General features: G+C 41.2%; 1 protein-coding gene across 1 annotated transcript in view; it reads right to left on the bottom strand.

Annotated features, from left to right (window-relative positions):
- The window catches only part of ARHGAP6 (Rho GTPase activating protein 6), a 269,412-nt gene extending 265,415 nt beyond the window's left edge, over positions 1–3,997 (bottom strand). Inside the window, 1 exon segment of the mRNA XM_029603281.1 lies at positions 3,680–3,997. Within this exon segment, the coding sequence (XP_029459141.1) occupies positions 3,680–3,997 (318 nt within the window).
- Between the last annotated feature and the right edge of the window lie 12,815 nt (positions 3,998–16,812).

Raw genomic sequence — 16,812 nt, 5'->3', positions numbered from 1 at the left:
CTGCTGCCTGGACCTGACCTCAGTCTTGGATCTGACCACAATTGCTTGATGTGACCCTTGGCCAGTTTCCGGTATCTCCTGTTTGCTGCCTCTGTGTGTTCTTGGACTCTTGCTTACTCTACCGCCTGAAGGGCCCACCTAAGACCTGCTGGCCACCAGAACCCAAGGGCTCAAACTGCGAGGGAGGCGGCTGATATAGATGAAGCTCCAACCTGTTCTGCTCCAGGGCGTGTTCACGAGCTGTTGGCAGAGGCCTCATGGGTTCACCTTTGAGGCTGCATCAATTATGCCACAGCACTAAGGGCTCACACCCATGCCACTCATCACAGAAGTACTGTTTATGCTGTTTCAGGGCATCCTAAAGTGTTTGGGTATGTACTCTTTGCGCTATGCAGATTGTCAATTACAAATGTGTTGTAAAAAAATAACATGCACTACAATGAAACAAATGTTATAGCTGGGAAAACAAAAGAAATGGTATAAACTTAAAATGAAAAATTACATAACATGAAAATGAATATTTTTCTGTGCACACCCCTGGAGCATCTCCTCCAGATTAAAGCACTGGAAGCATTTTAAAAATCTGAGGGATTGCTGTGCTGGTCTCGTGGTGCATCATGTGGTCAGCACAGCTGGCCCAATAAAATTCGGGCTGATACAGTAAAGTCCGCAGGAGAGCGGGCGAACACCCGCTCTCCCGGCGCACGCACAGGCCACTCTCCTGTGTGCGCGATTCTCTATTCAAATGAAGCCCGGCTTCAGTGGGTTTTCAGCCGACGCTCAATTTTGCCGGCGTCAGTTCTCGAGCCCGCTGACAGCTACGGGCTCAGAAACCGGATACCGGCAAAATTGAGTGGTTTTCGACCCGACAGCCGCAGGCCGACTTCAAATTTTTTTATTTTTTTTTTAACTTTTTTTAACTTTCGGGATCTCCAACTTAATATCACCATGATATTAAGTCGGAGGGTGCACAAAAAAGTTTACTGCTTTTCTGTGCACTTTCCCGGTGCCCGAAGAAAATGTGTGGCTTGGCTGCACATTTTGTTTTCTGAATCGCGCAGGAATACCTAATAGGGCCATCAACATGCATTTGCATGTTGCGGGCGCCATTAGGTTCAGGGGAATGGACGCGCGTTTTCGGCCCCTTGCTGAATAAGGGGTAATGCTAGCACGTCGAAAACGTGCATCCAATGGCGGGTTAACAATGCGCTCTGTTGGAGCGCACTGTACTGTTTCGGCCCGATTTTAAGTTGATCACAGTGGCAGCATTCTAGGTTGGAGTGGAATACTGGACAGGCGAATGGAGCAGAGGAGGTTTCCAATGCCGGTGAGACAGTCTGAGAAGCAGGCTCTCTTTAATCAGTGCAGTAGGACAAGGATTCAGGGGACATGAAGAGTGGTTCATCTGAGCTAGAATATGGACAGTTTCAGTTATCCTTTCAGTTTGAATATCAGCTACATAAGGTGAAACGGGCCCAGCCGAAAAACTCAAAATATCAGAGATTTTTGTTACAAAATAGGAGGCAAATTCATTATAATAGACTGAAGTAGTATCACGAATGGTCACTGTATTAACTGACCTTGATGTCAACTATTTAACCAAATGAAATAACTCAGCCTTATGACTTGTACTTATTGTTATATGAACTGTATGACATGGCATTTTACTGCATTTTTAATCTGTGTGGAAGCCGCTTTGGGAGTTCCTATGAGGTTTGATAAGGCAGAATATACTTACAAATAGAAAGCTGATTTTCAACCGTGGTGCAGCAATGTAAGAAGTGCTAATCAAAACAATGGGACTGAACACCACCTAAACTCTTGGGTTTTGTTTACAGGGAAGGCAGGTTACGAATGTAAACAGCCACAGAAATGTGCATACTGAAGCTTCCACACTTCCAAATGTTTGGAAAGGCAACAGGAAAACAAAGGTGAAACCTAATGACAAAGGAAGAGAACAGCATACTATGAGCCCGATTCATCAAGGTATTTCCCCATAGACATAGAGGTAGATCTTAAATAAGTATCAAACGTATAGGTAAATTTGCCAATCAGGTGAAATTTTGGCGTCGATATATCGATGACATACTTATAGTGTGGGAAGGGGATGAGAGTATGTTTACATCATTTATGGCATGGCTCAATTCGTGTGACGTAAATATTAAATTTACCTATACGTTTGATAAATCCTGTATTGCTTATCTTGACATCTCTATTTCTTTACATGCTACTGGTTTTGGTTTTTCTTTATACCGTAAACCTACAGACAAGAATACTCTACTTCGATTTGAGAGTTGTCACCCGTATCATTTAAGATCGAATCTGCCTTATGGACAATTTTTGAGACTCAGAAGGTTATGTTCTGATCTTTTAGATTATAAATCGAAAGCCAAACATCTAATTCTTAATTTTCAACAGAGAGGTTATCCTTTAAAAATTATCAAAAAGGCATATAAACGTGCTAGATGGGTGAACCGTGACCTTTTATTTTTGCCATCTCAGGGTCAGCCAGCATCTGAAAAAATGACATGTGTACTTCCGTACTCGCCTCGGATATATTTAGTTCAGAATATTATTAAGACGTACTGGCATGTACTTAGTTTACATACTGAGCTGCAGCAAGTTCCTCGTTTTGCATTCAAGCGCAACAAGAACTTAAGAGACTTGATGGTCTGTTCTGATCTCTCTGATGAATTTTTTTTTTCAATTGTTTCTTTATTCAACTTTTTGTTCAAAAACTCTTTAAACAAAGTATATATAAGTAATGATGACACAAAATATAGAATAGCATAATATCAAACTTAACATACAGTAATTTCCTGTGTCTCATTAACTGTCTAATAAAATGGGGGAGAAACATATATTATTATTACAAAAAATCATCAAATAATAGTTTTCTTAGAGAGGAGAGAGACTTCAACTTTCTTTAGGGCCATCTGAACTTCCTCCTACAATCTGTTTATCCTGTAAGAACGTCTCCAAATGTAATGGGTCTGAAAAACTATATCTATTTCCTTGAAAGGTAATATAACAAGTACACGGATATCTCAAAAAGAAAGTAGCTCCAATTGCTAACAATTTAACTTTCAATGCGAGGAAATGTCTCCTCCTAGCTTGGGTAGCTCTGGAGACATCAGGAAATATAAATATTTTCTGACCACAAAATTGTAGATCTTTATGCTTAAGGAAGTCCCTAAACATTTTATCTTTGTCACATTCTAACTGAAAAGAAACCAAGAGAGAAGCCCTTTTTTGTATTAGATCTATGGATTCCTCAAGAAATGTGGATACTCCAATATATGAAGTTTCCACTTTTTCCTCGCCTTGTCTCACAGATCTGGGAAATAAAAGATCTTGGATATTAAGGGTATATCTTTTTCCTCATATTGTAATATATCCCGCATATATTTCTTAAACATCTCTATTGGAGACAAAAGTCTCGTCTGGGGAAAATTAACCAGACGTAGATTTTTATGTCTCATCATATTTTCTGTCTTTTCAAGTTCTCTATTGAAAAACTATCTTTAATATGGATATTTTCAGTTTCTTCCAATAACTTTAATTTTGATGTAACCTTCAACATTTCATCATTTAATTTAGATATACCTTTACTCTGTTCCTCTAACTGCACTTTATTTGAATTTACCACAGTAGATAATGACAAATTCATTTGAATTACGTTATCGTTCATCTTAGCCATCATTTTCCAAATGTCTTTCAGTGTAACATCTTCCGGTGGATCTGTAGGCCATTGTTCAGGCCTCTTCGATGCTCCTTCAGGGTTAGATGGCTGATCACTTGGTTTTGTCCCGCTAGAATCTACGCAGTCATTCCCTGTAGGGGACCTGCATGAATTCAGGGTAAAAAACCCATCTGGCAATGTGGCTATTGGCTGCGGAGGAAGATTTGGCCCTGCGCCAGGACTCAGGGAGGCTGAAAAATTCCCCCCAGAACTGTCCTCTGGCGAACCAACCTGTCGAAAGACATGGTCGTCCATCGGCCCCCTCGATGTAATAGGAGATATGGGGAAACTTTTTACTTTCCGTTTCCTCCCCATGAATCTGGGAGGACCTTGGTTAGCAAAGTTCACCAATACTCAGAAAAAATTTTCCAGGACTCACCCAGATCTTCAAGTCTTCCAGTCTCCCGGTGTTCCCGGGCTAAGCTGGGCAAAGTCAAGCGCGCCCCTTCGGAGCGCGCGGCTTAGGCGTGCGCCAGCGGCGGCGGTGCGCCGCTAGCCTGCCGATTTTATGGGCAGTCTCTCCAGCGACGTCACAAGTCCCGCCCCTGTTCGGCGCTCAGCTGTTCACTCGGGGATGGTAATGGCCACAGCGCTGTTTGTAATTCCCGGTCTATTCTGAAGAGCCTCTCTCTCTCTCCTCTCTTTGGGCTCCCCAACTTGTACACCGCTTGCCTGCCGATTTTATGGGCAGTCTCTCCAGCGACGTCACAAGTCCCGCCCGTGTTCGGCACTCAGCTGTTCACTCGGGGATGGTAATGGCCACAGCGCTGTTTGTAATTCCCGGTCTATTCTGAAGAGCCTCTCTCTCTCTCCTCTCTTTGGGCTCCCCAGCTTGTACACCGCTTGCCTGCCGATTTTATGGGCAGTCTCTCCAGCGATGTCACAAGTCCCGCCCCTGTTCGGTGCTCAGCTGTTCACTCGGGGATGGTAATGGCCACAGTGCTGTTTGTAATTCCCGGTCTATTCTGAAGAGCCTCTCTCTCTCTCCTCTCTTTGGGCTCCCCTCTGATGAATTTTTAAGAGTTGTGGTTGACAATGAAGAGCGTAGGGGTCATTTTCCTTGTAACAAGTGCAGTGTTTGCAATCAATCGTTTTCAGGAGAGTTTCTTCCGTTTTTTGCCAAAGGTAAATTTAGATTTAAATCACATACGGACTGTCAGTCTAAAGGGGTAATTTACGGCTTGTGGTGCCCGTGTCCTCTACTGTACATTGGCAAAACTAAACGTAATTTAAAAACCCGTATGATTGAGCATAAAAGTGCCATTGCGAGACAACATCTGGAAGCGCCTGTAGTACAACATTGCCTGCAGTATTGTCATTCTTTTGACACATTACGATTTGCAGTCATTGAACAGCTGGCACCTAGTAATAGAGGGGGTGATTTTGATAATTACCTTTTACGTAGGGAACAGAAATGGATATATCACTTTGATACCATGGCTCCTAAGGGCTTGAATAGAGAAATTGATTGGTTTGTGTTTTAATTTGATTGAATTTAATACAGACTTTGGTGTGAATGTGTTGTTGATAAAATAATGGAAGAAAAGTCTCTAGGAAGAAGTGATTATCTTCGATCAAGGCAATGTGGGATTTGTAGTTTTTTAGTGTCCCGTTGACAACACTTCCGGTGACGTGGACAACGGAAGTAAGATTTAAATGGTTGTGATACTAAGAGTTTTTCAGAGATGCTTTGGCGCCATTTTTGAAATTATTGGCTGAGACAGTGTTTGTCCGGGTAAGCTTTCTTTGCGATATAAGTCAGTGTGAACCATTTTTTGATTGGATTATAGGCTAGATAATTGTGGGTTTGTATAACTTAGGATATGTGCACTTTTTAATATGTTGTGTTTGTTTTTAGAAGATATTGAAGAATATTGGCCGCCTTATGCAAAAAAACATTGAGAAATATCCCCTGAAGAAGATTGTTTTCTACAATTGAAACATGATTCATGTCGGGAATGATTCAATTGATATTTCATAAAGGATGGGCTAAGTATTTCTCTTTCCAAAATTTGTGGTTAAAAATTTTTTTAATTTTTTAATTTTGGTGAGAAGTATAGTCTTTTTTCATATTTATATACCTTTTTTAGGGATGTTTGGAAATAAAATTAGTGACAAAAAATTAAGATGTTTGAATAAAGTTTAATACTGGCATGAGCATAATGACAATAAATGATTAAATATTATATTCTGCTTTGTAAGCTGATTGAAGCTTGTGGCTCATTGCGAGGCGAGAGGCTGCAGATTGAAATTCCAAAGCAAAAGATCTTTATGATATTGTCATTTGCCATCAATTAGTTTGAGTGTTGTGGATTGGACTGTTGATCCTTTTCCCTCTCTTTGTCTGATTTTGATTGCATTAGAGAGGTGTTTCTGCTTCTTTGTCCATGGATAGAATAATACCAGAGAGATGTAAAGATGCTCGATGTTGCAATACTTTATATACATCTATATAGCTATCTAGGATATATAGATAGGTACGTATGTCTGACACTTGACACACACATGTGTGTATACCTATATAATTATGTATATATATATTTAAAGATATATAAAATGATGTGTGTGTGTGTGTAGGGCTCCAATGGGATTCTCACTAACAGTATGGCCTAATATCTAGATTAGGTAGTGTACAGTAGAGGAAAGTACCTTCTCCAGGTCCTTTTTTGATTGGGGGATCACATCTGAAGGGATATAAATTAAGATAAAGTATAATGTTCTTATTTATTGAATCTTTTCAATAACAGGAAAACCATACTTCAATGTTGTAAGTCTGGTAACCCTCCTTTGGTGACTAACTGGAATATTTGATGTTAATTATTTTATAGTTTTAATTTTTATCCGTTATATACCATTCTATAGTTGTTGGATAGTAAAGCTTGTTGCTAATTTAATGTTCATTGTAAACCGAGGTGATGTTTTCTAACGTGCCGCAGTATATAAAAACCCTTAAATAAATAAATAAATAAAATATTTTGGCCATAAATCTCAAGAATATTAAAATCACTGCATATTGCTGGAAGTTAAAATCCAAGAAACATAATATTTGCTGCAGATACATTACAAGTGCAACATATTTACATTGGTCAAGACTGCAGTCTCATTTCTTCTATTATATAAGATTTCTGGTGCTCACATCTGATGTCTGTATAATTTTTAGAAAAATGCCTCACATACCAAAGAATTACTCAAACAAGTTTCAATAAAGTGGCTACATGGCTTTTCCAATTTGAAAAACTTCTCCAAATTTCTGATTAGACAATATCTAAACATAATAATATAGTAAATAGCAGGAGACAAAGAACAGTTGATCTATCCAATGGTCAGTCTAGATTAGTCCTCTGGTTCTCTGCTCTTTTAATGGATTAATATACAAATTATCATGCTTAAACCTACACCACTCCCTCCATCTTTTCATTAACTTCTCAACCCTTGTTCTATCACTGCCTTCCATATCTGTCTCAAACATGAACAAACAAGTCTGAATATCATGAAAGTCTTCAAACGTTTTGGTTCAAACACTCACTCTATTCGTGAATTTACAGGTGACATTTGTTTCCAAAACTTCAGGTTAATTTACTAAGCATTTTTCCCCACAGATCCGTTATTCTCCAGCCCTCTCCTTAAGGCCCACCTAATGTTGGGTTTTAAAGATTGCCATAATGTATATGCATGAGATAGATTTACATATATTAGACACCCAGGTACACAAATCGATCTCATGCATATTCATTATGGGTATCCTGAAAACCGAACTGGTTAGACGTGCTTCCAGGAAAGGATTGGGAAACATTGTCATAGATACAGAATGGGAGAAAACCCATAGCTAAGCTGTCCTTTCATATACTTCAATACAAAAATATTATTTCCCCATTCCTACATAGCAAGTATTATATAAAGAAAATACTGCTCACAAAAATAAAGAGGCCATATAGTCCAAGGACCAGGACAGTAGTACAAATCCTCCAAAACAACAAATAAAAGATTTTAAATCAAGAATTACAGTATATAGATCTTTAAAATATGACACTTTTACAATTAGACATCAATGTGCAAGAACATCTGAAATAGTTTCACTTTTCATTTTATTTATGGATATTTGATATCCCACTTTTTTCCCCAAAGTTGATCTGAAGGCAGATTACAATAAATGTAAATTTAAATGAACAGTCATTTGAGCAGCTTACAATCAGAATATCAATTAGAGTAGCATTCGGGATCCAGCATGGAAGATCCAATTATGAATAGTTTAAGACCCAACTGTGTTCCTGTTGGATATAACAGTCTCATTGGGAGTTCAGGTAGTTGGACCAGAAGGCATGAATCTAAAGCGGAAGGCCATGTCTTTGCTTTTTTTTCTGACTTTACAGAAGCTTGGTCCCAGGCACAGTTCTAGTGATAGTTTGTTTCAAATTTTTGGTGTGTAGGAGCTGAAAGCATACAGGATAAATTGGCAGGGGTCAGTGGATGGGAGGAAAGAAGGGCCATTTGGGAGGACCGTATACCCTTGTAAGGGGAGAGAATTTGGGAGAGGTATTCAGGAGCCTGTTTATTCAAGCATTTGAAGACAATGCAGAGAGTTCTGAATTGTATCCTGCGTTCAACTGGGAGTTTGTGAAGTTGATGTAGAATAGGCTTGATATGATCAGTTGTTTCTGCACCTACTAAAATTTCCTTGGTGGTACTTTGTAGGAGATGCTTCACACTGTATTGCCTTATGTTGCTGCAGAGGGAATTACAGTAAGCAATTCTGCTGGTAATTAGCATGTGGATTACAATAGCAAGATTGTGCTTATGAAGGAAATTGTGGAGTTGGGAGATCTGATGCAGATACATGAAGGAGGACTTCACCACTTTAGAGATGAGAGGTTCCATTGTGAGGTTTTGTCAAGTTGGACCCCCCTAGGCTATGTACGGACTCCTTAAGATGGAAGATAGTATCTGTTAGTGAGGGAAGGGACTGTAGAGGGTGACCTTGGTGGCTGAGCCAGAGGAGTTCAAATTTTGATTGCTTTAGTATAAGTTTTTGTTTATTAAGCCACTGGGCTACTACTGTAAGGCAGTTATTGAGATTGGTAATGGATGAAGTTTGAACAGACTGTATAGATTGGGAATGGAAACTGTATGGCTACTGTGACAAATTTGTGATTGGAAATCAAGACACTGTAATACAAAGTGAGGTTTCACCTTGTGAATAAATTGTATCTTCAATAAAATTGCATTTTTTTCTTTGAGAAATGAGAAAAGAAAGCTGTTTAGAATTATTTTATTTTCCATCATACTGAGATTATCAGAAATACAGTAATGTATAAAAAATAAGCCACAATTTTTCTGTTCCAGTGAGGTGTAGCTATTTTAGTCCAAGTAGCGAAAACAACACTGAGATAGAGTCCATTTTACAGACTCACAGATTTATTGAGACATAAGCTTTTAAGGACAAGAGTTCACATCATCAGGGTTTCACAAAGTTTGCATGACCTCAAAAGCTTATATCTTGATAAATCTGTTAAGCCTTTAAGGTGCTACTAGCCTCCATGAAGTAATATATCTTTCTGAATGTTTGTGTCCTAAAGGGCCACAATTAGATCTAGTGTTCAGGATAAACAAATTAAGGGCACCCAGGTTCCTTATAGAAATGATATAAAGCAATTCAGTGGTATTTTTGTGAGCTATTGAAGTCCCATTGTTGAACATTGGCATGCACATGGAAGGTGTTTTGCAAGTTCCCTTCTTATTTAGAGTATGACTCCTAGGGGGTTGAGGATAGTAGAATATTGGAGTTGTGGAAAGAGGATTGGTAAAGAGACAGCTGCAGTCTGGCTAGCTTTGTGGAAGGTGAGAAAAAGAGGATTAGCCTTCCTGCTCTCTGAGGATAATGGTAGGTTGGAGGTGGACCCTTGGGCTCAGATGAGGTTGACACAACCCATAGGCGAGACCCTATGGGTCCCCACCGTCAGCAGGTGGAGTGGACTGAAGCTAGAGGCCGCTGGAGCTTCACCTATACCAGCCCTCGTTCCCCTTGGGTTGAGTCTTTGGGTGCCGGGTCCGGCAGGATTTAGGTGGGCCTCGAGGTTAGCTAGAGATGAATAGTAATTCAGCCCAGAGACAGGAGTCTGTAGATGCATAGTTCTATCCTGGACTGGATTCGGTACGGAGGCTCAGGTGCCAAAGGAACAATGGGGAACTGGAGGCACCCAAGCAAAGGAAGGCCTAAGCCTTGAAAGTCCACGTCCAGAGGATAGGCGAGGAGAGGTGTCACTGACAGGCTAGGTTCAGAACCAGCAGTGAGTGGAAGATGTAGCAAGCAATGTAGAACTTTGGACACAGGAAAGTCTGTAGCGTAGTCATGCAAAGCAAGGGTCAGGGCATGGAGAAGGCAAGCGTAGTCCATCCAAGGCAGTAGTCAAGATACGGAGAAGGCAGGCATAGTCAAGCAAGGCAATGGTCAGGGTACAGAGAAGGCAGGCATAGTCAGGCATTTATTTATGCTTTTTTTTTATACCGACATTCATGAAGAGAATCATATCATATCGGTTTACATGGAACAGTGTGATATAACATTAACCTTAACAAAGATGCAAAAAGGTTACAATAAAACAAGGGAAGTGGGTAAAGGAGGAGGAGAAGCTAGAAGTTGACAGAGAAACTCAATAATAATAACAGTGCAGTAACACAGAGTAACTCAATAACAGAGTAACTCTATAATAATAACAGTGCAGTAACAGTGCTGGAAAATGTGTGTCCGTGATATAGCTGGAGCTGGTCTAGTCACGGGACATATCCATGATACATCTGGAGCTGGTCTGGTTAAGGGAAGGCTTGTAGAAACAGCCAGTTCTTAAGCTTTTTTTTTTTTTTTTTTTTTAAAGTCGGCAAACAATGTTCCTGTCTGAGATCCGGGGGGATGGCATTCCATATGGTTGGCCCCCCTGTCGAGAAAGCCCGTTCTCTAGTGGTTGTTAGGTGAGTTGATTTGGTGGAGGAGGTGTGTAGGGATCCTTTGTACATTTCCCTGATAGGTCTTAATGACATATGGAGTCTGAGTGGGAGTTGTAGGTCGATGGGGACCTGGTGGCGAATAGTTTTATGAATGATAGTAAGGGATTTGTGCATGATTCTAAAGCCTATAGGAAGCCAGTGCAAATCTCTGAGAATGGGTGTGATATGCTCACTTCTGTTAGTGTTTGTAAGGATCCTAGCAGCTGCGTTTTGGATCATTTGAAGGGGTTTGGTGGATGAGGTGGAGAGACCAAGCAGAATGGAGTTGCAGTAGTCAAACAGAATGGCTTGGAGAACCGATCTGAAATCTTGAAAATGCAGGAGCGGTTTAAGTCGTTTGAGTACCTGTAATTTGTAGAAGCAGTCCTTGGTGGTTGGGTTGATGAATTTCTTAAGGTTCAGATGGTTGTCGATTATTACTCCAAGGTCTCTTGCTTGTGTGATTAGAGTGTTGGGTTGAGAGTTGGTTGAGGTGTGTCGTTGTGTTCTGGTGATATGAGGAGAATTTCCGTCTTGGCTGAGTTAAGTACCAAGTTTAGGCTGGAGAGGAGGAGATTGATAGCTTGGAGGCAGTTGTCCCAGAATTTGAGGGTTTTTGTGAGGGATTCGGTTATGGGGATCAGAATTTGTACATCGTCGACGTACAGATAATGTTTCAGCCTTAGGTTTGTTAGCAGTTGCAATAGGGGAAGGAGGTAGATGTTGAAGAGGGTGGGGGACAGGGAGGAGCCCTGGGGAACTCCTAGTGTGGGATTGATGCGTGGAGACTCTTTGTTATTGACTTTGACTTTATAGCCTCTACTGGTGAGAAAGGAGTCGAACCATCTGAGGGCCGTTCCTGTTATCCCTATGTCGGATAGTCAGTTGAGGAGGATGGCGTGGTTCACCGTATCGAAGGCCGCTGAAATGTCGAGGAGCACTAGCAGGAAGGAGTGCCCTTTGTCTAGGCCCATAATGATGTAGTCTGTGAGGGAGATGAGTAGGGTTTCAGTGTTTAGCGATTTTCGGAATCCATATTGAGTGTTGTGGAGTATATTGTGTTCTTCGAGATAGTTTGAGAGTTGAGCATTGACTACTTTTTCCATTACCTTAGCAACGAAGGGAAGGTTGGAGATAGGGCGGAAGTTGTTGGGGTCTTTTGTGTCTAAGTTTGGTTTCTAAAGAAGTGGTTTGAGAGTGGCGAGTTTTAGGGCATCCGGGAAGATTCCTTGTGAAAGAGAGCAGTTAATGATCTCGGCCAAATATTTGGAGATAGTATCCGGGATTAATAGGAGTAGCTTAGTCGGGATTTGGTCAGAAGGATGGGTAGAGGGTTTCATTCTTTTGAGAATGATTTCAATTTCCATGGCAGATGTGAGTTCAAATGATTCAAGTGATGCTCCCTTATTTGAGAAGGGAGAGAAGGGGATGGGAGGAGTGGTAGAACTTGGGGGTAGGTGTGTTAAGAAGTTGGAAATTTTGCTCTGGAAGAATGATGCCAGTTCGTTGGCTTTGGTTTGTACTTGGTGGTCTGGTATGGGCGGAATACGAGGTCGTGAATTCTAAGAGCATAGAAGTCTTTTTTAGTTCGTAGTGTAGAATTCCTGTAGAAGTGGAGGGCGGATTTGTAGGCTGCTAGTGTACTGGGGCATGGGGTCTTGCGCCATATCGGAGGTCCGGGGCTGGAGAGAAGCTGAAGAGTAGTCAGGCATAGCGGAGGTCCAGGGCTGGAGAGAAGCTAAAGAGTAGTCAGGCATAGCGGAGGTCTGGGGCTGGAAAGAAGCTAAAGAGTAGTCAGGTGTAGCGGTGGTCAAATCCAGAGTGTCAATCCAACACATAGACGAACAGGAACTAGGAGAACAGGAACCAGGAAGATAGGAACACAACGATGAGATGATTCAGGAATAGAGATGTGCATTCGTTTATCACGAATTAGCCAATTTCAACGAAATTGCCTAATTTGTTGTGGTTCGGGAGACCCGAACCACGAAACAGATTTTCCCCGAACAGTGCGGGGGGGGGGGGGGGGGCACATTTATTAAAAAAAAAAAGACAAACCACCCCAACCCTTCAAATTTACTGTATTACATTCCCCCCACCATCCCGATTCCTCCCCAAGACTTACTAAAAGACCTGGTGGTCCAGCGAGGGGCCTGGAGCGATCTCCTGCACTCGCGCTGTCGGCTGCCAGTATTCAAAATGGCGCTGATAGCCTTTGCCCTTACTATGTCACAGGGCCTACCAGTGCCATTGGTCGGCCCCTGTCACATGGTAGGAGCACAAGATGGCACCGGTCATCCACGAAGCGCCCGAATTGAAACCTGACCCGACCCAGAAAAACGAAACTAATCTCTATTCAGGAATAGGAACGAGTACTCTGAGTACGAGGAGACCTGTTGCAAAGGCAACGCTATGGAGCGAGGCCTGAGCTTTTATACACTGAAGAGACTGACATCAGCATCCGGGTCCGCGGCTAGGTTCCTGCCACGGGCCCTTTAAAAGAATCAGTGCTGCGCGTTTGAGCGCCTAGGAAGGGGTGCAGCACTGATGGCGGCGTCTCTCCGTGGGCCACGCGGAGAGGCCCGATGAACAGGGACATCTTGGCTAGCAACACTGGGTAGCGTGGCAGGGCCGGAGGGAACCCGAGGTCAGAGCTGGCGGCCCACCGCCGCCAGCGAGGAGGAGCCAGCAGCTGGAGTCTATCTGGAAAGGTGAGAGGGCCGCACCGCGGGGCTGCCGCGGGCGGCATGGTAACAGATAAGGAGAAAAAATTCACTATTTCAGTGGATAACTGGTGTCCAAAACTAAAGAGAAGCTAAATATCATCCTAAAGAGTCTACCTTACTAACCAGAGGAGAGGAGAGCAATTTTGAGGTACAAGGGAAAGTCTACAGGAACACAGAAAATCCCATATCTGCTCCTTGAGAAGTTTTGGAGGCAAGCAAGGCCAAAGGAATTAGCAGTTTTGATGCAGGCTACATTTCTGAAACAAAGATTTTTCTGTACTTTCAGTTATTTTCCATTTGTATCAGTAAACTTTCATTGAATTGCAACAAAAAATTGGTGTGTGAATAGCTTTGACTGTTATACTGATCCTCAAGGGCCTAGAAGTACTTGTTTCCCCTTTTATCCTGAAGAACCGTAAAAAATGCACAGAGTTTTGCTGGGTCTCAGCAGTACCAAGTGTGACTCTCTCTGCCAGTAAGTTTGGAACAAAGAGGTTACACAAAGTACGCAAATCAACCTGTTTCTTGGACCAAATATATGCAAGATGCAGCTGATACATAATTTTTAATATCCTAAAAGTTAGACCCATTTGTGGTTCTTGAGAATGGAAACTGAATATCACTAGACAGACAATCACCATATAAAGTGGAAGGATTTCTTCAGTCTTTTCTGCTACCTTTTTCCCTCCATTCAATACACACATATCTCTTCTCTAGATTTCACCTGAAGGCTCCAGGAATTTGTATCAATTGCTGGGTTTCCAGAGAACACTAGAAAGCTCCCTGCCCTTCTGTTTACTGCTTCAGCCACTCCTCAGTAAGCCTTCAGGGAGCAGGAAGAGAGGGGTGAGCCTGGAGCAGACACATCAGGCAGCATGTGAGGAGAAACTGGATGGGAGGGGCTACAGACAGACAGACAGATTGCAGATCTTTGGATTCAGCTGAGGCTAGAGTGAGGGAGAACAAGACAGGGAGCTGTGACTTACACGGGTGGGGAGACAGAATGCTGGAGGGGGCGGGGAGCATGAGAGAGAGAAAGAGAGAGAGAGAGAATGTGGATTAGTGGGAAGGGGTACAACAGAAAGCTGATACTCCCCCCACATACGTACACGCACATCTCTCTCATCCCCGGCTAATCAACAGCAATCTTGGGGTGTCGACAACACCAAACTTCCCAGGTATGGCTATGTTCCAAAGTATTTTGGATTACAAGACTGGACTGAATTTTCTAATCTATAAATAATAGACAGAAATGTTTATTTCAAGTAGCTGTAGAAATAAGGTCAAGTAGCTACATTTATTTTATTTGGCAGTGCCCATGTCTCAAACACCAACTAAATAAAATAAAGATTTTCAGAATGCTCTGATGTTAATTATTCTGATACAGCACATAAGTGAAACCATGCCAAACATTTCTTTAAAAGTACTTTATGACCCTGTTTAAAAAGTTCTCTCACACATTGTACCTTAAGAGTACAAAATCTCATAAACTGTCATTTTAGCAGTGTTTCTTAGATTCTAATGCTAGTACTGTACTATAATGCAGTTCACCAGGCAGAAAATAGCATGAATTTATCCATAATGTCTAAAACCAATTGCCTTTAAAATAATGCATAATAATACATTCCAAGTGCAAAATAAAGGTGTTAAAAGATGAATGTTCTTACACACTTTTTTTTTTTTTAGCATACAACCTGTTTAAATCCAGCAATGGTATTCACTAAATTGTACAGTCATTTCTTCCTTTATATGGGGTGTGTGTCTGGTACACTGTATTAAAATGTCCATGCTAAAGACAAAGACGGCATGGCTTTGACTAATCACATGCTAAAATACTGGGCTGCAAAGTTACCTTGAATGAGAGCACAAATTAATGATCCCTGGCAACAAGAGAACGAGGGACAGATGCTAAAAGTCTGTAAGTCAGATGCAAATGAAGACTCTCCAAGTTAGAAAAGTACTTCTGTAAATGGGAATCCTAATCAAACCCATTCTGCAGGAACTTGATCAGGAAAGGAAAATATCCCAAATATCTGCGGTATGACTATCAAGAATCATATTTAAAATCTATGTCATAAAAGTTATTTATTTATTTAAACGTTTTTATAGACCGGTATTCCTTGAAACATCATATCGGTTTACATGAAACTGAACAGTGAAAGTACAAAAAACAGGGGTGATCGGAACTTGGGGGGGTATAACGTACAGTATTAATGGGAACAGGTATATACAGTAGATTTATTTGTAGATTTTTTTTATACCGGTGTTCCTGTATGAAATACAGATCACATCGGTTTACATTGAAACAGAACAAATTTCACCTAGAGGCATTACATAGAACAAGGTTACGGAACTTGGAACAGAGTAAACTAGTTCAAAATTACGAGGGTACGGTAATATGTACAAGGGTACAGTCATGTTATATACAAAGGTATAGTGATATTCATTTAAGGGGTGCATTTGTACAAATGATGACAAGGGCTGCATTTATGCAAAAACTAGTCAGTTCAACTTGGGGAACTGATACTGAGGTTGCTCTGGGTCTAGAGTAATCTAGTGCTGAGTACTGGGCATCTCTCTGGGTACCAAGCAGCCATGCTAAGAAACCAGATGTTCAGACTAATTATGTTCTTCGGATAATAACAGGCACACTAAAATGCACTCTGACAGATTGGGTACTTGCCTTGGCTAATTTTATTTCTTTTTTTATTTATTTATAGAGTTTTATATACCGTCGTTCGGTTTCGCCATCACAACGGTTTACAGAATATCACTTGCCCACCAATCTTTGTTGAGACAATACAACATTAAAAGAGCTGAAGATAATTTGAGAACACCCAAACCATCAAGATGTGCTCAGTCCTCCTCAATGCCATCTCCTGTCTCATAACCTAATCTGGGAGTGTGCAAAAGAATTAGAAGCAAGCAGTTCCATTCTTGGAACACTGGCAAGCACTGTGAAATTCCACTGATGTTTCCAATACAAATTTCAGAGAGAAACCCACTAAAGCTCCATATGGTTTTTCACCTCCCAAAATAGATTGGATTCTCTTTAAATTAATTTAGAACCTCAACTGGACATTGCACACTTCTTCTCCACAAGTGGAAATTCAAAGAGAATCCAGAATCTGGTTATGATCACCTAGATTAAATGAGCATAAAGCAAGCAACTGTTGTCTACTTGTAGGTGGACTGGGTTCTATAAATTGTGCTACTACTGAAGCTATGCAATGGCTTACAAATTTGACACTGAGTGTTTACTCATCTTTGCAGTTGCCCACCTGATGGTAGAAGGGACCTAGGATTTGTTTTGCACAAAATGGAAACTTCTGATGTTAAGCTCTTCAACCACCTCATATGTGAGTT

The sequence above is a fragment of the Rhinatrema bivittatum genome, chromosome 5, assembly GCF_901001135.1.
Source record: "Rhinatrema bivittatum chromosome 5, aRhiBiv1.1, whole genome shotgun sequence".
Lineage (NCBI taxonomy): Eukaryota > Metazoa > Chordata > Amphibia > Gymnophiona > Rhinatrematidae > Rhinatrema > Rhinatrema bivittatum.
Note: the sequence above shows the minus strand (reverse complement) of the source record. Positions and strands in the feature narration are given on the sequence as shown.